General features: G+C 43.9%; 1 protein-coding gene across 2 annotated transcripts in view; it reads right to left on the bottom strand.

The window, feature by feature from the left end:
- ZNF366 (zinc finger protein 366) overlaps positions 1 to 23,416 on the bottom strand; it is a 65,795-nt gene that overhangs the window by 16,594 nt on the left and 25,785 nt on the right. The window contains exon 2 of one of the 2 annotated variants that reach the window (XM_027100876.1): positions 3,020 to 4,377. In XM_027100876.1, the coding sequence (XP_026956677.1) occupies positions 3,020 to 4,363 (1,344 nt within the window). In that variant the 5' untranslated portion in view covers positions 4,364 to 4,377. Of the gene's footprint in view, positions 1 to 3,019; positions 4,557 to 23,416 lie in introns of those variants that run through there. The other variant, XM_027100874.1, reaches the window with a different exon arrangement.

Below are 23,416 nucleotides of genomic sequence, written 5' to 3'. Positions count from 1 at the left end.
GTAGCCTTGTTAAACCACTATTTTCTTGAAAAGTGTTGATTACGTAATCCTTTTTTCCTTCTAAAAAACCATAAACTACCCAGACTGCTAGAGGAAAAGAAAGCTACTGGTTTTGTTGTTCCTGCTGCTGCTGGGGTTAATTCTATGGTAACAGTTCTCAGGGATTAATAAGATTTTGGTAAGAGCACCATGGAATGAATGGCATGTGAAGTGAGTCTAATCCGGCTTTCGTGATCATGAAAAAACAAAACCCCCTAAGCTGATAATATCATTTCCCATATGAAAACCAATGTCCTCCTGAGTCCTCATTAATGGATTTGAAAATCCAAGAAGAACAACTCACATCCACACTTCAAAAAATTACAACTCGATAATCGCCTCTTGAGATGGTCCCCTGGGCTCCCACGGGCCACAGTGGCCTCTGTGATTTGGCTATGGAGCCTCCAAGCCGGCTTCTGTCTGATAGAGCAATTCGGCAGAGGAGAGCTTTCTGAATTAGAAAAGGGGAAAGAAGAAGATTTTCTAGTTCCCTTGCTGTTTGCGAAGTGTTTTAATACTTAAGCATCAATGCCCTCAACTGAAAGCACTTCTGGGGACTCTCGGCGTGAGTAGAGTATTACCTAATCCTGACTAACCAGTGCTTGTCTGAAACAGCCCTTGCAATAAATCTTGACCCAGAATGACTTTTTGGAAGGACCCAGAACCATGGTATTAAAACTAGGTTATCACAGGTTTAGAACAAGTCATTTAGCTAACAACTGTATCTTATAAAACCCATATGGCCTGATATTCATAGTGACCTAAGGCAGGAGGGGCTCCAAGGTTCCCTCTGCCTATATTTTCATTTCTTTAATTTGGGACATGGTAAGAGAGTACCACTCCTCAGTTTAGGTGAGCCCATGGCACTAAAGGGTGAGTTTGGGTCTCTGTCCAGCTGCTTACTGGCTGCATAACCTTAGATGAGTCCCGCAGCCTTTCCTGGCGAAGGCTTCCTCATCTCGAGTTGAAGTGCTGGGACATGAGAACCCGGGGGCTCTTTCTAACTGGAATACTGTCTAGTCTAGATGATTGCAGATGAGTATGGATTTATGCTAATGAAGAGATCTAAATTTTAATGTCCTCCTAAGAAGATGAATTTTTAAAATGTGTTGCATATTCAAACAGTGAGTTTAAAAGTATTAAATTAATAAAAACTATTTTCTTGATGGGTTTAAAATTTACTTCAGCATCTTTCTTCTCAAGATTGTCCCTCTACTTGGTTATGATCTAGTTAGCACCTACTTATCACTGTTTTTGGAATTCTCTAAAGAGAATTCTATGAACAAAGTGAAATTCACATGTGGGCTGGCCTAGACCTTAAGTAAATGAGAGACTGGACACAGCTTAGGGAACAAAGGAAGCTGCTGTGTCTTTAATAAGATCAATGAAATCTCAGAGAGGGGACCTGCGGAGCTGCTGGGTGAAGGGAAAGAGAGAGTAGTCTTGATAGTTGTGTTCAAGAGCTCAGGTGCTAGAGACAGAGATGCTGGGTGACTTCCCATGGCTTTGTGTCTTCATCTGCAAATCTGGAGTAACGATACCCATAGGTAGCTCTTACAGTTGTTGAAGAGGATTAAATGAGAAGTACAGTACCTGGCACTTAGCAAGTGCTCAGTAAATACTACCTCTCACTGTTTGCCGACTCTTTTAATTAAAATGCATTTTGCTTCCTAATTCAAACAAGACCTATTTCAGATACTAGGCTGTTTCCTCCATTTTGAGTTCATTTTCTACCATCTTACAGAATTTTTATGTGTTCTAAAATGCATTTCTGATTCCTCTTCCACACATGTAGGAGTCCCTGAAATGAGCACATGGCCCTCCTGGTGGCTGACTCTCAGCTCAGGCTCCTTGTTGATGGCTCCTGCACTAGGCAGGCACCTCCTCTCTGGATGCATCTAAGGTGCCTTTTGCAGGGCAGCTGTTTGTGCAGAGCCCACAAGGCAGTCATGCATTTTGTCCATATTTGGTCCTAACCTATCAAATGAAACCCACAATGCCACAGCAGAAATATTATCTTGGCTGAGCAAAGTCCTCCACTGACCTTTCAGAATGAAAGAATGTTTTAGAAACTCTGGCTTGCTAGAAGTTTCTTCTGCCAAGAAAACCATTTGAGGTCAAGGGTGTGAGAGTAGAGTTCAGTGGGGCAAACTTCCCCTCTTGGAAGCTCAAAGCAGACCCAAGTTAGCTTGGCTGGGTAAGATTTCAGGAACGCACCGGGGCCTTGTTTTAGTTCATCCAGAATGACTCCAGGGCTTTGTCTGCAAACTAGGCTGAACTTAGACATGCAGGCCTATATTTCTCCTTGAAGACCTGAGGCTGGGGAAGGTAAAACCAAACCCAACAGAGAAGAATGCTCTCTCATGCCTCCTATAATACAAGCCACAGAGCACTGCCACCAACTAGGCAGAAGCTCAATGGAGGAAGCACAGACCCGGCTGGACCCAGGCCAGGCTCTGCTCCCCTCAAAGCCACCTGCAAATGAAGCAGTTGAGGGAGAAAATAAAGCAAAAGGTAGCCACAACTTTAGCAGAAAAAGACCAAGAGAATGTTCTAGAGTTTTCTAGAAGGCTCCGATTCATGTATCCCAGGCACAAAGCTGGTCTTGGGTAGATAGGGACTGATGCACCCTCATGCTAGCGCCCCGGATGAAGTTTCCAGAAATAAAATTTTAGGGATTCTGGGAGGCGAATAAGCAACAGCCCAAGCACCAGCTGCTTCCTTCATCCTTCCGCACCCTCCTCTCCAAACTGCACTCTTTCTTTCTAGGACCGCCCGAGACTCCAGAAGTCGAGATGGGAAAGGGCTTGATGGCTAGTCTCCTCATTCTCCCCCATTTCAAGGTGAGGAAGAAGAACGTCTGGGCTCAGGTAAGGGACGCCTCCTGCCCAGGGTTACACGTGTCAGGGGTGGGAAGCAGCGCGGGTCTCCTGGGCCCTCGGCCCGGGACTCGCTCCCCTCCCCTGGGGCCCCGCAGTACCTTGTGCGTGAGGGAGTGCTGCTTGAGGTGGTGGGGCTGCACGAACTCCATGCCGCACTCGGAGCAGATGTAGGGCCGGATGTCCTTGTGCTTCATCATGTGGTTCTGCAGCTGACTCGGGTACTGAAAGGTCTTGTCGCATTCGGAGCAGCTGTACTGGATGGGGCCGCGGTGCGTGGTGAGGTGCCTCTTCAGCTGGGCCAGGGTGGGGAAGTCGAGGCCGCACTCCACGCAGATGTTCTCCCGCCCACTGGCGTGCTTGGCCTCGTGGGCCTTGAGCTCGCTGGGGTAGGCGAAGCCCCGGCCGCACACGCGGCAGTTGTGCGGCTTCACCTCGCTGTGCTGCATCATGTGGCGCTTCAGGTGGCTGGTCTGGGTGAAGGCCTTGTGGCACACCTGGCATTTGTGGGGCCGCGTGCCCTGGTGGGTCAGCATGTGCGTGTGCAGGTGGCTGAGCTGCTTGAAGAGCTTCCCGCAGCGGCTGCACGCGTGCGGCTTGATGCCGCTGTGGCCCAGGATGTGGGTCACGAGGTTGTACTTGGAGGTGTAGGACTTCTCGCAGGTGGGGCACTGCCAGCGCTTCTGCGCGCCGCCCACGTCCACGTAGTAGCTGTCGTCGATCTGCACGTTCACGTCCACCCTCTCCACCTTCTGCTTGGTCTCCTCGCTCTCCCGCGGCTCGGCTTTGCGGGGCAGCAGCGGCTCCGGGGGCCGCTTGGGCAGGAAGGTGTGCCGGCTGAAGGGGAAGGGCGAGGCCGAGGGCACGAAGAAGGGGAACACGAGGCCCGGGGGCACTTTGGGGTAATAGGGGTAGGGCGTGGGCAGGAACGGAGGGGGCGCGGCCCACGTGGCGCTGGGCTTCACGGGCTCCTGCTTGACGGCCTTGCCCCCCAGGTGCTCCAGGCTGCGGTAGAACTGAAAGCCCACGTTGCACAGGTCGATCATCCGCGAGTCGTACTTGGGCCGTGGCGGCGGCGGCGGCGGTGGCGGCGGCGGGAAGAGCAGGCGGAGTTCCGGGGGCCCGGGGTTCTTGCTCTCCTCCGGGTGTAGGGCAAGAGCCGCTTCTTCCGAGGGGTGGTTATAGGGCATCTTGGTGGGCATGCTCTTCCGTTTGCGAGACCCTCCTCCTTCAAAGACCCCCGGGAATCCGTCTAGGTCTCCGGGAGGAGGCTCATACCGGAACTGGGAAAATGGCCCCCGGAGAGCTTCCGGGAATGGGTGTCTTGGAGGAGCTCTTCCTCGGGAAACCACTGGCTGCAGGCCGCGGGGGAAGGAGGGGGCCCTCTTCGCACCCAAACTGAAATGCACACCCTCGTCTTTGACCATCTTCATTTCCTTCTGCATCCTTGGCAATTTTCCTTTAAAGAGAAAGAAACTTATCGTTAAAAAAAAAAAAATCCCTTTTTCCATAAAGAGTTGTGGCTAGATGTCGGTACTAATTTATGAAGAGTAATGTTTGTTTAATACCGCTCCCCATTTATCCGAAGGCTGTTTAAAATATCATATTTTCCCCCTTGCAAACCCGGTTACTAATATGGAAAGCACTGACCTCCTGGAGTGGGACCCTAGGGCTCCTGTGTAAATCACAGCCACAAAACCGTAGCTGGGGGCGGAGGAGGGGAGGTATGAGAGTGGGCTGGATTGGGAGGAAACCTGAGAACTCATCTGGCCATTGTCCCCATATGAGATGAGGGTACCAAGGCCCAGAGAGATGAAGCAACATGCTTGAGTCCCACAGCCACTCAGGGCAGGAGTCAGAACTGAAACACATTCTTCTGCGACTTTGCAGCCTGAGATGGAATTGCATCTGCCAGATGGCGCTTTAAATGTCTTTTAGGGGCAGTTCTTCTCTAAGTGAATTGATTTCCACTGCCTCTCCCTGTCTAGGGGCCTTGGCTTCTGGAGGATGGGGATATTGAAGGCCACACAGCAGAAGGGACTTTACTGCTTAACTCAGATGTCAGGCTTTCTGAGTATCCACCCCCAGCAAAGGGTGCTGCTGGGATATATGGAGCAGATGACATCAATGTGATTAAGCAAAGCATATAATCCAATGTTACAGAGTCATCCTGGCAATTCATGAATTCGAATCCTCCACCTGAAGCAACTTCAGGGAAAAAATTCCAAGATCATGAGTCTCTAAAACTGCACTTGTGTCTCTTCCTTCACGTTGGTGTCATTCAGAATAAAGCTTGGCCTTTGGTGTTGGTGACTCCTGTGGTGCCTGTCATTTCCCTGCTGAACCAGTTACTGTGTCCTGGTGACAGCATCAGGTATGTCTAGGAGAGCCCGTAGGGCCAGAATCTAAACCAGGGGCCATGCTTCCTTTCACACGTCTCCTTGGCAGTTTTCTATCCTCCTCACTTGGATACAAGTGGAAAGAGCCAAGTGGCTGACTTCACATTTCCAGTGAAGCCCTTTCTACCTAGATCCTCTGAGCTTGAATGGGATTGGTCCCCTTTGCTCAGCAGAGGCTCCCACAGAACCAGTCAGCCTGGTCAGGTGTCAGGTCTGGCCTCAAGCCACTGAAGACAGGGCTGGGATAGGTTCTGGACTAACTCAGCTCTCTGGCCCCGGGAATGACTACATGCTGAGCAGTGCAGGGTGAGGGTTCCAGGGGTGAAAGGACCAGTGATTTTCTGTAGTCCCTCGTGAGGCAAATGCAGTTTTTACAAGTACCTGGATATTCCCAAATCACATGTGTGTCTTTATGAGAGGTTTGAGAACCACAGCACAATTAGAACAGAAAAGGGTCTTTTTATGTTGGATTACCAATTCATACACAGAAATCCAACTGAGGGAAAAAATATGTGCCCTTATTATATGAATATTTGGACATTCTTTAAAACTGTTATGTGAAAGTGTTAGAGAACTAAAGCATAATGTCAATTAGTCTTTGCTTTGTGTTTCTGTGAGTGGGAAGATAGCCCTGACTTGTCTTCTTTCTGTGGGTTTGGGGCTTAGTAATTAAGAGGGGGAGTTTGACTGTCCAGCCTGTGCCCCATCCTTTTTTTGCTTCTTCCTAAAATTCTTACTGAAATGCTAGGTCTTCTACCACTGCTGCCTCAAGGACCACGTACTTGTAGGAAGTGATGAGAGCAGTACGAGAATGCAATGTCTAGCTTTGTGAGTCCAGGAGGGGTGTGGGGATGCCATCAAAATGAGGGGAGTAGTGCAGCTGCTGTGAAAGGACCAGGACAAGGATGGAGAGGGCAGAGGCTCTTGGATCATTTCCTAGATCATCTCTTGCCTAATTCATCAGGTCCGGAGCCCTGGATTCACACACAGCTAACGAGGGGGTGGCTCTGACCCACGAACTCGTTGCATCTATGAAAATAATTGGCTTTCAGACAAAGCTAATATGTCCCACTGAAACAGAGGGGGAAAAGTGGCAGCTCCTTTCTCTGGAATTTCATTTTGGCCACAGTTGGTTGTATAGGAGATCCTATTTGCAAAAAGGCGGCTCAGACTGGAGAGAACTGTTCCAGGCTGCAGTGACTAGGGCAACCCACAGCAGAGCCCATCCAAATGCAAACAGGTTCTGTTTTATTCTTATCTGGTTAAAAGTGGCAATGGCTCCTATGTCATATTAGAGAGCTTGATTGGAGAATTGGTAAAATAGACACATATCAGAACATGGGCCTTAACTTACTGAGTTTTTTTGTGTATTTTATCGTTAAAAAGCTATTTGAAAGTGCATGGCTAATGCGCTGTATCATACCAGAATGTTACTTACTTGGAAAGGAGTGTTATCACTAATTTTGAAACTGAAGTTATTTTGGTTTGTACACATTATTATGGTCTTTGTTTAATACTTTTGTTTTTAGTTGTGACATAGTCTACTAATTCACTCATTTTAATATATTAGGAGTGACACTTAATATAATGTTAAGTTCAAAAGCATATTTATTTTCAGTGTTTACGTTTTTATTTTGTCACCATTGACCTAGTAAAGCAAAGAAACATTGTTGAACAGAGCTGATGTGATTTTTAACATAAACGGCAGAATTATGTCTCCCAAATCCAGAGATTTTACATATGTATGTTTTCATTTCCTCCCTATTTTAATATGGTAAACATTTTTACCCAGTTTCTGACGTGTGCATATACATACCCCACCTCTAAAATAGTAGTCTGCCTGCTCTAGAATAAAGTCAGTAACTGAGGAGGTTTCAGAAAGCATTGAGATCCACCCATGGACATTTTCCCAGACCCGTAAACAGCAGCCCCTTTCTGCATAAAGATCTGAAGGAGCACTGCCAATCCCTGCAGAGGTCAAGGAGAACTAGATCTGCTTCCTCCCGACCTTCTTGAGACATAAGCCAGCTGTAGCTGCTGCTAGTTATTAATACCGATGTCTTTTGAGTCCAGGGTGCCAAGGAGAGCCCTGGGGGGTGGGTAAAAGAATTACCCCCCAAAACACATCCATATCAGGGATGGGGAGTGTTGAAGGGACGAGCAGGGAAAGGATGTCTTCCTCTGGAGGTCATTTATCAGTCAACTTAAAACTCTGAACGGCCTCTGCAAAAATATTAACAGATTCCTAGAAAACCTGAATGTGTGCCACCGCACGCTCCCCTCTGTCTCTAAAAATAGCTCCGCAGGCATCCAGGACAGATGCGGGATTCCTATGTAGGAGGCAAGAGAGTCTTGGGGGCAGCATAGGGGGTGGGGGAACCACAGCCCCTCCCCTGGCCAGTAATCTGTGGCTGCTCCCAGAAAACCAGCAGGTTAGAAGACCATTCGTCACCAGGATGTGCCGAAATAATGTGCAAAAATAAAGAACTGAAATTGTCAAGGTAGACAGCTATAGGAGAGTGCAGAGCCTGAGGATCTGGGCATGAATGCTGGCTTTGTGTTAGCAGCTGTGGGAACATGAGCAGGTTAATTTGGAGGTTTGATTTTCTCATCCATGAAATAGGGGTTGGGCTGTCCCCATGGGGTTGTTGGAGACTTAAAATAGAATGTGTATGTGAAAGTTTATTAACACTGGACAATATGGTAGTGCTCTTGAGTGGTAAGAAAGAATAGACACGAGAGGAGGGTTGGGGTGATGACCAGTGGATTGAAGCTGACTGACCTCTTCTCTGTTTTCCAAGCGGAAGCTCTTGGTCAACAGTGGCTGGCAGCTGGGCCTCCTCAAAACCAAGGCTTTACCCATTTAGCCCGAGCTGGTCTTATCCCAACAGTGAATGTGAACCACACTAAAAAAGGCCAATGGGTAAAGCCAGGATGAGTTTATTTATTCAGTGTGGAGATCAACCTTCTAGTATAAGAATACTCTCCCGTCCCTTCTCTATGGCTCTTTCCTCTTACGGACATATCTTTGAGCCTGCATTAGTAACAGATGACTTTGGTTACAAAAGGGATTGGGGATTGGGTGGGGACAAAGGGGACTGGGTGGTCTCATGAGCTATTTTAGCCAGTCTGTGGGAAGCTGAGGAATTGTTCCTATTTTAATATCAGAGGTCACCTTCCAAGAGACAAGAGGACCTGTTTGTCAAACCCAAAGTCTCAGACACTGGGACAGTGCTGGGTCAACACTGGCAAACCAGCTCTTGCAATGCCTGCGGGACTGTGAGGGCAGAGACTGGGTCTGTTTGATTCACTGCTGGGTTTCCAGTCCCCAGCATGATGCCTGATGCAAAGTAGATGCTCAGTAAACTGCTGTGGGATGAGAGAAGGAATGAATGGTTCTTGTTTTTAAAGTCTCCATATGGAACTTTAAATGTTTAATTTTGTCTTACATTATCTAGACTGCAGGTGACTTTTGAGGGACATCCCTAATCAGATCATGAGCACACTCATATATTCTCGGGTAGTTATTGTGGGAAGAACCTGATTTACACACCTTGTGTGTGCTCTTGCTTGGCTCCGTTCCCAAGGTTACCACTCTCTGAATTGACCCTCAGGTTTAGGGTAAGCCCTAAATCCTGGCTATACTAATGCTAGGATATAAGATTCTGCAGCTCAGTCAGAAAACAGATGCCTGAAAAGTCCAATAGGCAGAAGATAGAAAGACCCCTGGACTGAAACTGAAACATAAACCAAGAGTGGGTGGTCACCCTGCACTCTTCCACCCCAAGGAAATGTTTGGGAAGTTGGTAGCATCTACCCCTTGTACTAATGTGGGGTGGAGAGGGAGAGGCCTCTGAATAATCATGGATCTTCATTGCTAGAGTCAGACAATGTTCTAAGGTTCCTGGCTTTCTTCCATATACCCTCAATCGCCAAACCCAATAGGCTGTAAGTCAGGAAGCAAATGGTTTGAGGAGGAAAGTATTCGGTTGATCCGTGTTAAAGGAAAAAGGGACTCAGGATGTCTTCTGTAACAGGTATTATCCATAAGAGTTAGTTATGAGGAAATGGGGAATGAATGGATTTTAAAAACAAAAACAAAATCTCTTTGAACCATAAATACCAATTAGAAATGCAAGGCTTAACCAAGATGAAACTACTTTTAGTTTGGGGAAAAAATTCTTCTAATAATGCCCTTTAATTGGGAATTCACCTACTGCACCAAAATATAAATATCCCCCAGATAAAATTACTGGTATTTTGTGGTTCTCATTGGAATCGGAGGTCAGTCCAGTAAATGCTATTAGAAGAGTCACTGTGAGTCAGCATCCCAGGGGCAGATCTATTTATCCCCACTCTACAACACTGATTTCTATTCATTCTGAAATGCATGAAAGAATATATTCTCTCACATTCTTTATTCCTTGAACGTTTCCAGTGTTTCATTGGAAAACATTACATTTTACTACTGGAGACAATGACTTCCCTTTTACTTTGAGAGAATAGCACTTTACTTACGTGGTCAGCCCTGGAGCTCTGCCCTCAACAAAGACGGAGGCAGTGAGGAGGTGCAAGTGGAGGAGAAGCTTAAGAATAAGAAGCAGTGCTGAGAGCAGCGAAGGGTGGAGAGTTGTGGGAGGAAAACAGAAGGGCAGGATGGGAAATATATGGACTAATTGCCAACCTCTCTCTGTTCGTACAAAGGGATCCTGTTATAAGGCTCCTCCAAAGTGGGATTTTATTGGATCACCTGGTTCTTTCTGAATTTGTGACTACAGAAAGAGACTTTGAGTTGTAGAATTAAACATTCTAATGATTCAGCATAATTGTTTTAATATATATGTAGTTGTACTGTTGAGTTCTTCATCTGCAGGTGTTTTGGCAAGTAATGATTCAGTCTTGCATCCCTGATATTGGCAGGAATAGAAGGATCTCCATATGCATCTGGCAGGTAGAGCAATATGTTCTAAAGAGATAAATGGTCTGCCTTGTCACTCCCTGGGTTAGAGGCAGAGTCAAGAAGAGGGAACCAGAAGCCTGGTAGCCTGATCTCAGAGCCCTTCTGGATGCCCCTGTGGCCCCTGTTTAATGTATAAACCTGAATTCCTTGCGCTTTGTTATAAAATGTAATCTGTCAGCTATGGCATGAGCTGACTTTTCTAGGTTGGTCAGAAAATATTACTTGGTGATGAGACCTGTTCACATGTGAAATAGTCAACTGAACTCATATATTATTTTTTTAAAGTTCCTAAATACCGCCAAGACATAACATAAAGTCAAGTTTAGTTTTCCATTGTTTAAATTGTCCACAATGAGCATGCATATGTACCATTTACATATAGATATATGTTGTAAAGAGCCTTATTAAGACAGCGACAAGAAATTCAGCTACTAACTTGCATAGGTTAAATGGATATGGGTTTCATTTAGGAAAGTGCTTAATGCCTAGGTCTAGTGTCTGAAAAGCAGGGATAAATATAATTACTTGAGCCCTGGAACAGTTGCTAGCATGTTGGGGTTATCACTGCCCTCATGACCCATTTAAAGGAAGGAAATGAACTGGAGATATGACTTAGCAGTTCTCTCTCCCATCTCTCAGAGCTAATACATCTCTTGGGGATGGAGCTTCAACTGGAATGTTAGAATTTTTCTCCTAATTTCTTTGGAGTAATGTCCTTAGAATATATCTCAATTTCGTTGTTGTTTTATGTTCACAGATCAAGTAAACTTGATACACCCACTCCTAGACAAGCAAACAGACACATGCATATTCCAAAGCTTCATTTTGTCTGTCTCTGAGGATGCCTGCATATACGGTCTGGTGGGCCTTAGAATTGGTAGATAATACCAGAAAATATGATGTCTGGCAAGCAAAAGTAGTAAGAATCAACACATAATAGATGAGGTTAGCCATCTGTGGAAGGAACCTATTTAAAAATGTCACTCAAGGCAATATTTTTGTGGGGAGGGGAGTAAAAAACTGTTTTGTATCATGATTGTGGTAGTGGTTACACAACTCAAATAGAACACAAAAAATGAATTTTACTGTATATAAACTCAAATAAGTTAAAAAATATAAAAGAAACATACAACAAATGTTACTCTGTACATTATAAAAGGAGTAATTGAGGATATTTGGGAAATATCCAACAACAGTTAAGGTGACCAGATTCTACTCTCTAATCAATTCGTATCTTTGGAATGCATCCAATAATATGCATATGGTATATAAAGAGGGGTACTGGGTTTTAAATATTTGATGATCTAAATTCCTGCTCTATCCAAAGGGGAGACTTTATATATGGCAGATACTAGCTTTTTTTTTTTTTTTTGCATGTATTCTATTCAATAAGAACATTGTGAGGCAGGGATTGTGCATTAAGTTATACTTCAAGGTCTTCTAATCTTTGGCCCTTCTTGGATGTTCAGCAAATAGTCTTTAATTCCTCCAACACTCTTTGAACGTAAAGTAGTCTGCTATTAGTGGATAAGATCATTCTGGTGACTAGAAAATATACTCCTACCCCTTGTCAATTAATAGGGTGATATTGACAGTTAGGTCCATAGATCACTCTTATGAATGAATCATTTACCCTGAGACTGATGAACTGAGTGCTCTTACAAAATGGAACTCATGACTCTCCAAACCCACTGACCAAATCCTGAGTCATGTCAGCCCCACCAGGAGCCGCTACCCCATGAAGTCTACCTGAGCAGCCAGCTGCCTTCTTTCTCTGATACCTTTCACTGACTATATTAGCCAGACTGTCCCAAGTTTCTACAGGGCAGGAGGTGGAAAGAACCTCACCGACTGGTGGCTTTATGGAGACTTAGAGGTGAAACTTTCCATTCCACCAGAACTGGAAGAAAATTCCTCACTTCTCTGAAGTCTATCACATTTGTTTGATGTTCCACTCATGAGTGGGTCCTGTGCTGCTAGTCACCTTTCTGTGTGGGTGGGTAGCTTATATTTCTAACAGAATCTGGTAGAAAGTCAGAAACTTTCCTGTTGCCTTATATATTGTTGGGATCTAATCATTACTTGGGAATTTATTTGACAAATGCCATGTTCTAGCTTGCTCTTGCTCCATGATCCCAAGCAGAATTTTGTGTTACATGAAAGAAGGAATAACTGCTTTACCTGGCCTGTCCCAATTCATCCTGAGCCAACTTCACATCAATAAACTGCCAAGAACATCTCCAGTGAGGAGAGGGGTTTAGTGAAGGTATAGCAATGACTAGGGTTGTGCTTTTCAGAAAACATGGCCCCCTCTGCTTTATCCTGGCTCAGAATCTTTGGCCAGTATGTGCTGTATTCCTTTGACCTGGAAGATGGAATGTCTTATTACACTGAAGTAATATGAATGATTGTGGGAGGGCTCTGGAAATGCCCGAGGGCACAGTGATCACATGCCACTGAGTCTCCCAGGGAACGTGTCACCGTAGAGTACAACATGCCCACGTTCTAGCAAACAATATCCCGGGAGGGCAGGCCACCACCATTTCTCTCACTTACTCGACAACTCCAAGTGCCCCGTGCTCTCCTGGCAAATGCTCATGAGCTTTGTGGAAACACCCATCCTAATGGGCAAGTGGATCTGTGACCTCACCCTTTCTTTTTATTTTTACATGCGTAGGATTCCTGTTCTTTTTCTGCCTTCTGATGAACAATTACTCTTCTTTTTTTCCCTTATACTTTTTAGTTCAAAATCTTCTCACTGATCTGCTTTCTGTTGACTTTTCTATTGATTCTGCTCGCTAAAATCATTCTTGGAAAATATATATACTTACAAAATATATAGACTTATCTCCTCATGTACTTGTACCCATAACCTATCTTTGGCAAGAAACACAGGAATCTTGTAATATTAGTTGCCTCTGGGGAGAAAGACTGTATGGCTCGGGGTGGAAGGCTTGGGAGTCTATCTAGCAGCCAGGTTACCCACTTTAGGAGGGACCAGTCCCATCAGAGTCTGTAGGAAGGTGCCGCTCAGTTGTACAGCTCCCTGGGCAGAGAGGAGACCTTTACATGTATACCCTTTCAACTTATATTTTTGTACACTGTGACTGCCTTAGCTATTCACATACTTGCATTTAAAATATAAAAATGCATATTGTCTTTCAAACAGCAAACATTCAGACAAAATTAGTCTTGAAAGCCCCTTCCTTTTGAATGCTGAACAATTCTCTCGAAGCGTTTCTTTGGACTCTCCATTTTTCTGCCCCTGGCAGAGTTTACCCTGGTTTATACTTTGGGCATGCAGCTTTATGACCCAGGCTTATATCAACAAGGAAATAAGTATAAGCAGCCACAAAGACCGCATGAAGAAAGTCAGGTGTGTATAAGTCACAGATAAACTACATTCAACATTGGACGTTAAGATAAAGATGAGTCTGACTTGAAGATTCACAATAATTACAGAATCACACTGCAAATATGACTAATCTGGTTTCTCCATTCTACCCACCCCTGAGTTTTTCCTTGGCTCCTTCCCCAATGCTGAGAGGGAACACTAAGATGCTAAGGATGAGATTGTTGGATTGGGGGCAATGTCAGGTCCTCCCCCCGGGCCTCAAGGTAGTTAAGGATAAAAGTAGGATCGTATTTATGCCACTGCAGAATCGTGAAATGTCAAAGCGCAAAGCATGCTCCAGCCCTCAGATGGGATTAGCCCCTCCTTCCTCTCAGCCCCCGAGTCTGTACCCACGCCCCTGATGTAGCCTCCACCCGGAGTATTGCAGCCATCTGCCTCCGCAACACACTGTGGTCCCCTTGCGGTCGGGACTAATTCCCAGACTTTTCTGTGTCTTTGCTGACTTGTACAATGACTGGTACTTACTAACATTTTTAAGTGATACATTTTCAAATCACAATAATTTTCTAGTCTTAAAATGATTTCATTCTGTTTTTATATGTAATAATATATAATGTAAGATACTCTAGGATTTGTTATTGCTTCAGCATGTCTCTGATTCTGGGATTTTTCTTTATCAATTTCTCCTTTCTAATAAGTTCTGTCTCATCCACCCCAAATGTTAACTTTCTACATAGAAAAAAGGACCAAGAAGTCAGTTTGCCAACACCTTCCATCCTGACCATTCATTCTTGGGTGGTCTTTACAAAATCCTGTTCGTTGTTCCTTGGACATGACTATTAGCTTCTCACCTTCTTCCCATTCCCATACCTAGTCTTCTAGTTCAAGTGCCCACCACATCACTGTAGGGTTACTTTCAACAGTTTCCATCCACTCTTCCAGATCTTCCTTCTCCTTCCTTCCAAATCCCTTGAATACCAATGCCAATTCCATCGTCTGAAAATTCATCAATTTTCAATATTTTTTTGGCTGCACTGCACGCTTGCAGGATCTTAGTTCCCTGACCAGGGGTTGAACCAAGGCCCCTTGCAGTAGGAGCTCAGGGTCCTAACCACTGGACCGCCAGGGAATTCCCTGAAAATTCATCATTTTTCCTAAGACAACTCTCTGTTCAGGATCCTACAACAATCGTGTGTAGAGATTGCTAATTGCTGCTCCAACATCCATTCCCCCTTCCTTGAGAAATGGAACCCTGATTTTGCTTGTGGTGACAATGTGCCCAGCAAAAACACTAAACTTCCCAGACATTCTTTCAGTTAGGGTACCTAGTGCCACAGTTCTGGCCAATACAGATGTAAGCAGAAGGCTGCTAGGAATTCCTGAGAAAGCCTTTGCATTCCTAATACAGAAACCACCCACTTTATCCTTTCCTGTCTCTTTTTTCTGCCTAAAATGTGGTTATAAGGCTGGAGGTGGAGCAGTCATATTGGAACCGTGAAGCAATAAAGTTAACGACAATGCCTTCCACAAATCGTGGCAGAGGGGAAGAGGGAAAGTGTCATTGTGGAACTCTTGAACCCACTTGGTGCTAGTCTTCTTGCTTTCTGAGAAAATGAATCCTTTACTTGCTTAAGAAAATGTATTCAGATTTCTGCGGTTTGTAACTAAACACATTCCCCATCTGATACACAGAGCAAATCAAATGTAAATATCTCTCCCTGACCTTCCAAGTCCTTTATAAGCAGGTCCAGCTCAATTCCCTTTTTCTCTAAAATTCTCTCAACCCCAGTGAGACCAGGCCTTCACTATTCTCTACATGGGGCAAACTAATTCCTACCTCTTTGCCCTTACTTAGATTGGTTGGTCATCCAGGAATATTCTTTCTATTGACCCACCTCTTCTTCCAGACTGAACTTAGATTCAGCTTCTTTCTGGAAACTTTTTTCCCTACTCTTATGCCCAATTATCTCTCCCAAGAAGATAAATCCTACTGCATCATCTCATGGAGCCCTGGAGATTCCCTAAGAAATTAAAAGTAGAACTACCATACAATTCAGCAGTTCCATTGCTGGGTACCTATCCAAAGAAAACAAAACTATTATCTCAAAGAGGTATCTGTACTCCCATGTTTGTCGCCGCATAATTCACAATAGCCAAGGTATGAAAACAACCTAAGTCAATCTAAAGTTATGTAATCTAACGTTACAGATCTCCCTACCGTCCACCTCTCTTTCACAGCCCCAGCTTTACTTTCCTGGCAGAACGATTAGAATATATCTTGGCCATTCATTTATTTATTGTCTGTCTTGCCCCACTGGGCCATAAATTTTGTGAGACCAGGTACCTTGCCTATGTTCTTCACTGTTTTACCCACCTAGAAGAGTGCCTGGCACATAGTAGGTCGACACATTAGAATCATTTGGGAAGTCTTAAACATGTAACACCCCCCCACACACACACACCTAAAATAAATGCAATGCCTAGACCCCTCCCCAGACCTGTATTACATCAGGATATCTGGGGGTGGGGCTCCAGGTAAGGCACTGGTGTTTTTTAAGAGCTCTGTAGTTGATCCTCATGGCCATTCAAGGTTAAGAACTACATTAGGGAGGTGCTCGATACAGAGCCTACACAATTAGGGAAGCACGAGCGGGCACGAGGGTGGCGGTAAAGGAGGGATTCTGATGGAAGAATCCCTGTGACTTGCAGTCATCCCTGCCTTTCCGCCTCCCACCCAGGCTCCTAGTGATGGGGTGTGAGGGTGAGGAGAAGATTCTTCTCTATGCCAAGGCTGAGTTGATGAAGCATAGCCCATGGCAGTGGCCACTTTGGGGTCCAGGTAATCCACAAAGGAAAGCATCCTGGAGAGGTCATGCTGTACCTGGTGAGAGGGAGGGCCCCACAGTGCACTGTTTGCACACGTACAAGTCCTAGACTGGAGAACCCTCCTGAGCCCTTTTCCTCCTCCCAGGCCTCCAACCCACCCCAGGGCCCTGCCTAGCCACCTTGCAAGAAGCTGAGCTGGAGGTTTGCACCCACCCTTAACGCCCCACCACAGGGATGGCTCTTCTTGGCTCTTTTAACCTGCAAAGGTTGACAATAAGGAAGAGGTACGAGAAGATCTTCTCCCTACATGATTATGATACTTCTGAAAGGTTGAGCTGTGGGATTTTTTTTTTTTTTCACTTCTCTCCTGGAAATCACCTCCATATGCTGACTGGACTGTAGGATAAGACTTCTTCTTTACACTGAGAAAGCATTTCCCGCTATATTTAGGAGACAAGTGGAACTGCTATTTTTTCAGCTTCCTTAATGGCTTTCAATGCTATTTGTCAAGGTTGATTTACTAAAAAAAATTTTTTTTAAATTTTCTAACAATGAACAACTAGATGTAAAATCTTCCCTTGTACTTTGATTGGTGGTTCACACCTTTTGGAATATCTAGCTCATAATTTCAGAAGGAAGCAGCTGGTACTCGATGTTTAATTCCAACAAAATGCCTCATTCAATTTCCCCTCTCCCAGATAGGGTATACAGGCAATTGGAAAATATTCAATGACACTGATCCAAGTGTCCACATTAAGTGTGGAGAAAAGGTAGAGTATGCTTTTAATATCCTGGAAACTGAGCTAATGGCATTGAAATGTCTGATCTTAAGAAAACATGCTTGTGGCAAGAAAGGGTGACTATTTTAGCTGCTGTTGATATCTGCATGGGGAACCTTTGAAACTAGGGTAAACACACAGGTTTTTGTTCCTGAGTCTGAGTGAGTGTTTTACCCAAGGAGTTTTGCTGTAAATCAATGGTTTAAGTATTAATAATGATAGGTATTGTTAACTGAGGACTCACTGTATGCAAGGCTTTTACATAGATTATCTTGTTCAATCACTACTATAATTATCCCTATTTTATAGATAAGGAATTTGAGGCATAATGAGTATAAATAATTTGTCTAAGGTCACATAGCCTGGAAGTAGTAGCTCATAGCCAGGGGTTGGCACACTTTTACTGTAAAGGGTCAAAGAGTAAACTTTTTTGGCTTTGTGAAGCCTACAGACTCCATTGCAACTACTCAACCCTGCTGTTGTAACGAAAGCAGCTATAGTCACCAGGTGAATAAATGGGAGTGGCTGTGTTCCAGTAAAACTTTACTGGAGGGCTTCCCTGGTGGTGCAGTGGTTGAGAGTCTGCCTGCTGATGCAGGGGACATGGGTTCGTGCCCCGGTCTGGGAAGATCCCACATGTCGTGGAACGGCTGCGCCCATGAGCCATGGCCGCTGAGCCTGCGCATCTGGAGCCTGTGCTCCACAACGGGAGAGGCCACAACAGTGAGAGGCCTGCGTACTGCAAAAAAAAAACCCAAAAAACTTTACTGGAGATAGGTGTATAAATGGGAGAGAGAGAGAGAGAGAGAGAGAGAGAGGGAACTATATCTCAATAAAACTGGAAGAAAAGTTCAAAAAATAAATAAATTTAAAATTATGAAATTAAATTTTAAAGGCTACTGTACTGTATATTTGAAAAAAATCCTTTAAAACAAAAGCAGGTGGTGGCAGCCTACATCGTTCTCAATGGTGAAAAACTGAAACCATTTCCTCTAAGATCAGGAACGAGACAAGGATGTCCACTCTCACCACTAGTATTCAACATAGTTTTGGAAGTTTTAGCCACAGCAATGAGAGAAGAAAAAGAAATAAAAGGAATCCAAATTGGAAAAGAAGAATTAAAGCTGTCACTGTTTACAGATGACATAGAGACTCCTAAAGATGCTACCAGAAAATCACTAGAGCTAATCAATGAATTTGGTAAAGTATCAGGATACAAAATTAATGCACAGAAATCTCTTGCATTCCTATACACTAATGATGAAAAATATGAAAGAGAAATTAAGAAAACACTCCCATTTACCACTGCAACAAAAAGAATAAAATACCTAGGAATAACCCTACTTAAGGAGACAAAAGACCTGTATGCAGAAAACTATAAGACACTGGTAAAAGAAATTAAAGATGATACAAACAAATGGAGAGATATACCATGTTCTTGGATTGGAAGAATCAATATTGTGAAAATGACTATACTACCAAAAGTAATCTACAGATTCAGTGCAATCCGTATCAAACTACCAATGGCATTTTTCACAGAACTAGAACAAAAAATTCCACAATTTGTATGAAAACAAAAAAGACCCTGGATAGCCAAGGCAATCTTGAGAGAGAAAAACGGAGCTGGAGAAATCAGGCTCCCTGACTTCAGACTATACTACAAAGCTACAGTAATCAAAACAGTATGGTACTGGCACAAAAACAGAAATATAGATCAGTGGAACAGGATAGAAAGCCCAGAGATAAACCCATGCACATATGGTCACCTTATTTTTGATAAAGGAGGGAAGAATATACAATGGAGAAAAGACAGCCTCTTCAATAAGTGGTGCTGGGAAAACTGGACAGCTACATGTAAAAGAATGAAATTAGAACACTCCCTAACACCATATACAAAAATAAACTCAAAATAGATTAAAGACCTAAATGTAAGGCCAGACACTATAAAACTCTTAGAGGAAAACATAGGCAGAACACTCTATGACATAAATCACAGCAATATCCTTTTTGACCCACCTCCTAGAGAAATGTAAATAAAACAAAAATAAACAAATGGGACCTAGTGAAACTTAAAAGCTTTTGCATAGCAAAGGAAAACATAAACAAGATGAAAAGACAACCCTCAGAATGGGAGAAAATATTTGCAAATGAAGCAACTGACAAAGGATTAATCTCCAAAATTTACAAGCAGCTCATGCAACTCAACATCAAAAAAAACAAACAACCCAATCCAAAAATGGGCAGAAGACCTAAATAGACATTTCTCCAAAGAAGATATACAGATTGCCAACAAACGCATGAAAGGATGCTCAACATCACTAATCATTAGAGAAATGCAAATCAAAACTACAAAGAGGTATCACCTCACACCAGTCAGAATGGCCATCATCAAAAAATCTACAAACAATAAATGCTGGAGAGGGTGTGGAGAAAAGGGAACCCTCATACACTGTTGGTGGGAATGTAAATTGATACAGCCACTATGGAGAACAGTATGGAGGTTCCTTAAAAAACTACAAATAGAACTACCATACAACCCAGCAATCCCACTACTGGGCATATACCCTGAGAAAACCGTAATTCAAAAAGAGTTGGACTTCCCTGGTGGCACAGTGGTTAAGAATCCACCTGCCAACGCAAGGGACACGGGTTCGAGACCTGGTTCGGGAAGATCCCACATGCCGTGGAGCAACTAAGCCCATGTGCCACAACTACTGAGCGTGCGCTCTAGAGCCCGTGAGTCACAACTACTAAAGCCTGTGAGCCACAACTACTGAAACCTGTGTGCCTAGAGCCCATGCTGTGCAATAAGAGAAGCCACCGTAATGAGAAGACCATGCACTGCAACGAAGAGTAACCCCCGCTCGCCGCAACTAGAGAAAGCCCACACACAGCAACAAAAACCCAATGCAGCCAAAAATAAATAAATAAATTTTTTAAAAAAAGAGTCATGTACCACAATGTTCATTGCAGCTCTGTTTACAATAGCCAGGAGATGGAAGCAACCTAAGTGTCCATCGACAGATGAATAGATAAAGAAGATGTGGCACATATATACAATGGAATATTACTCAGCCATAAACATAAACGAAATTGAGCTATTTGTAGTGAGGTGGATGGACCTAGAGTCTGTGATACAGAGTGAAGTAAGTCAGGAAGAGAAAAACAAATACCATATGCTAACACATATATATGGACCCTAAAAAAAAAGGTTCTGAAGAACCTAGGGGCAGGACAGGAATAACGACGCAGACGTAGAGAATGGACTTGAGGACGTGGGGAGTGGGAAGGGTAAGCTGGGACAAAGTGGCATGCACATATATACACTACCAAATGTAAAATAGATAGCTAGTGGGAAGCAGTCGCATAGCACAGGGAGATCAGCTCGGTGCTTTGTGACCACCTAGAGAGGTGGGATAGGTAGGGTGGGAGGGAGACGCAAGAGGGAGGAGATATGGGGATATATGTATATGTATAGCTGATTCACTTTGTTATAAAGCAGAAACTAACACACCATTGTAAAGCAATTATACTCCAGTAAAGATGTTAAAAAAGAATAAATAAATAAGCAGGTGGTGGGCTGGATTTGGCCCCGGGGCAGTAGTTTGCTAACTCCTGCTTTTAGCCAAGATGCCAAGCTCTGTTTTGAGGTCTGTTGCTGGACTCTTTTATTTCAATAATCCTCTTTCAAGATCTTTTACATTTACATATGCGCCATTGAGCCTACTTACACGATGACCTACTGAGCAAATAATTGTGATTTTTTAATAAGTCACATTCTTTAATGCCAGCAGCACTCTAAATGTTACAGGAAAGAGCTTCTGGATGAGTGGGATTATAAGCCAACCAGGACTCTTCAGAGGAAAGCCTCCGTGTGCATCTTAGCTCTCAGGAGCTTGTAAGCTGGCACGGTGGGAGAGGAGCTCGGTTTTGCAGCATCCGCTCTGTGCCAGGCCCTGTGCAGAGGCTCTTCATGCTCTCCATGTCCTCAGAATGTCTATATACCACTCTTTCCATACAGGCTTCAAGGAGGCCCTCCAAAACACACAACACCAACAAGATAAAAGAACTGAAGAAGATGGAGTACTGTATCATTTAATCCCCACATCAATCCTGCAAGACAGGCACCATTATTCCATTTTATAGGTGAGAAATAGAAGCTCAGAAGGGAAGTTACTTGCATGAGGTCAGAGAGTGAGTAAGTGGCTGAGCATTTCACCCCAGACGTGCCCAGTTTCTTTGCCTGTACACCTTCCGATTGGCTACAATGCCCCTTTGTAGTGGACTGCACGCCTCACCTTACTTCATAACTCAATCACTGAATGAGTTTGGAAAGTCAGTTCAATTTGAGATTCTGTTTGCTTCCACTCTGTAAAAACGAGGATAGGAAACCTTGGTGTATCCTACTCGCTTGACATAGTTGCTAAGATAGTCAAGCGAGGTAGAGTCCGTGAAAGATCCTTGCAAAGTGTGGAACTCTGCCAAGGTGCCACGGTGGCATGTGCCAGAGAACTGGTCAGAGTTGCCGTGAGGCAGCAGCTTCCACCCCCTCACCACACTGCTGGTTACTGCAAGGGTTCCCCTGCCCCCAGGGGACCCTGGGCCACTGAATCATTCAGATTGCCCAAGTCTGGAGAGGAATTGGCCCCCTAGAATCCCCTGAAGTCAGCCCAAAGCTCAGGAACTTGGAAAACGTAATGGAATTGTCATCCAATTTCTATTCACATAAATGACTCTTACGAAGGCACTCATAGTGTCATCACCATCCCTCCCCACACCGCCTTCCTCCCAAGGGACCCTCCTCCTACTTCTATTCCTCTAGTTTCAAAAAGGGCTCTTTCTCTTCAGGATACGTATAAATCCAACCCTTTCTCCCAGCTCTAACCTCTGCCCAGTTGTTTCAACAATGTGGTAAGGAACGTGGTGTGAGACGGCTTTCATGGGTCTTTGCCTCAAAGCTGTGACGTTTCAAAACTCTTGGCTGAAAGTTAGAAACTAGAAAAGTGGAATAGCTTGATTATATAAGGAAAAAAATGTCTGTATGTCAAAAAGCACATAACATTCAAAAGGAAATGGCAAACTGGAAAAATATTTGCAACACAGGACACAGAACTAGTATCACTCGGTATCTAAGATCTTCTACGAATCAATCACAAAAGCGACTACTTAAAGTGGGAAAACTGGGAAAAAGCCATCAAAAGGCAATGCACAAGACCAATTCTAAAGACAAATTAAAAAAAACTTTTTGCCTAGTTTGAAGTAACACCAGATATCCAATTCTTATGGAAGCATCAATAAAGGAAACGTTTAGACAAAACATACAGGATAACACCGGCATATTTAAATTGTGTGTGTGTGTGTGTGTGTGCACTCACACGGGTGTGTGTAATCTCTCTGTATAAACCTACACCTGCCTGAGCCAATTTGGATGACTGAAGAGAGTGATATTGGAGACGATGATTGGACTGAATGTCAGATTTAAAACTTATGAAAACCACATATACAAACATAGACAGGATTTCAACTCTGAGAATTTTGACAAAGGGAGAAAGAAGCAGATATGTTTAGGGAGGAAGCAGCCTCATAAACTCTTGTTTTGCAACAGTGTCTGGAATGAAGTATATAAGGCCTGAGGCTCCATCTAAGGCAAAATCACACTGGAGAGAAATCCATTCATGAAGCTAAGTCATCCTAATGTAAATGACATTTCATGAGTAGAGACTGAAACTAGTGTGAAGGACATTTTCTAAATCAATGTAAAAGTGTGCAGAAATAGCTGGATCTAAATTGAATAAGAATTGTGTGACAAATTGATGAGGTGGTGAGGAAAAGCCAATTAAGGTACTGATGGGCCTGTCAAGAGAATCTGAATGCTACAAGACCGAATCTAGAAGATTCTGGGTAAAGATGTTTCCTTGGAAGGGTTAGCAAAAGAAAGAGTTCTTTTAAGTGCTTTCCCAAAGCCTATTTTCTGTCCTTTAGAGCTTTTTGACTTTGAGTGGTTGGGAATGATTGGTTTTGATGATCTCAATCGCTCTCTCTCATTCTCTCTCTCTCTCTCTCTCTCTCTCTCACTCCCCCTCCATTACCACCAACAGGCTGACTCCCCTTGCCCCCTCCAATAACAGGCTGATTCTATTAGATCATTAACTTTCTCTTTCTTATAAAAAGAGTGCATT

Source organism: Aethalodelphis obliquidens, unplaced genomic scaffold (genome assembly GCF_003676395.1).
Source record: "Aethalodelphis obliquidens isolate GAN/ISIS:26980383/991018 unplaced genomic scaffold, ASM367639v1 scaffold4, whole genome shotgun sequence".
NCBI classification, from domain to species: Eukaryota; Metazoa; Chordata; class Mammalia; order Artiodactyla; family Delphinidae; genus Aethalodelphis; species Aethalodelphis obliquidens.
Note: the sequence above shows the minus strand (reverse complement) of the source record. Positions and strands in the feature narration are given on the sequence as shown.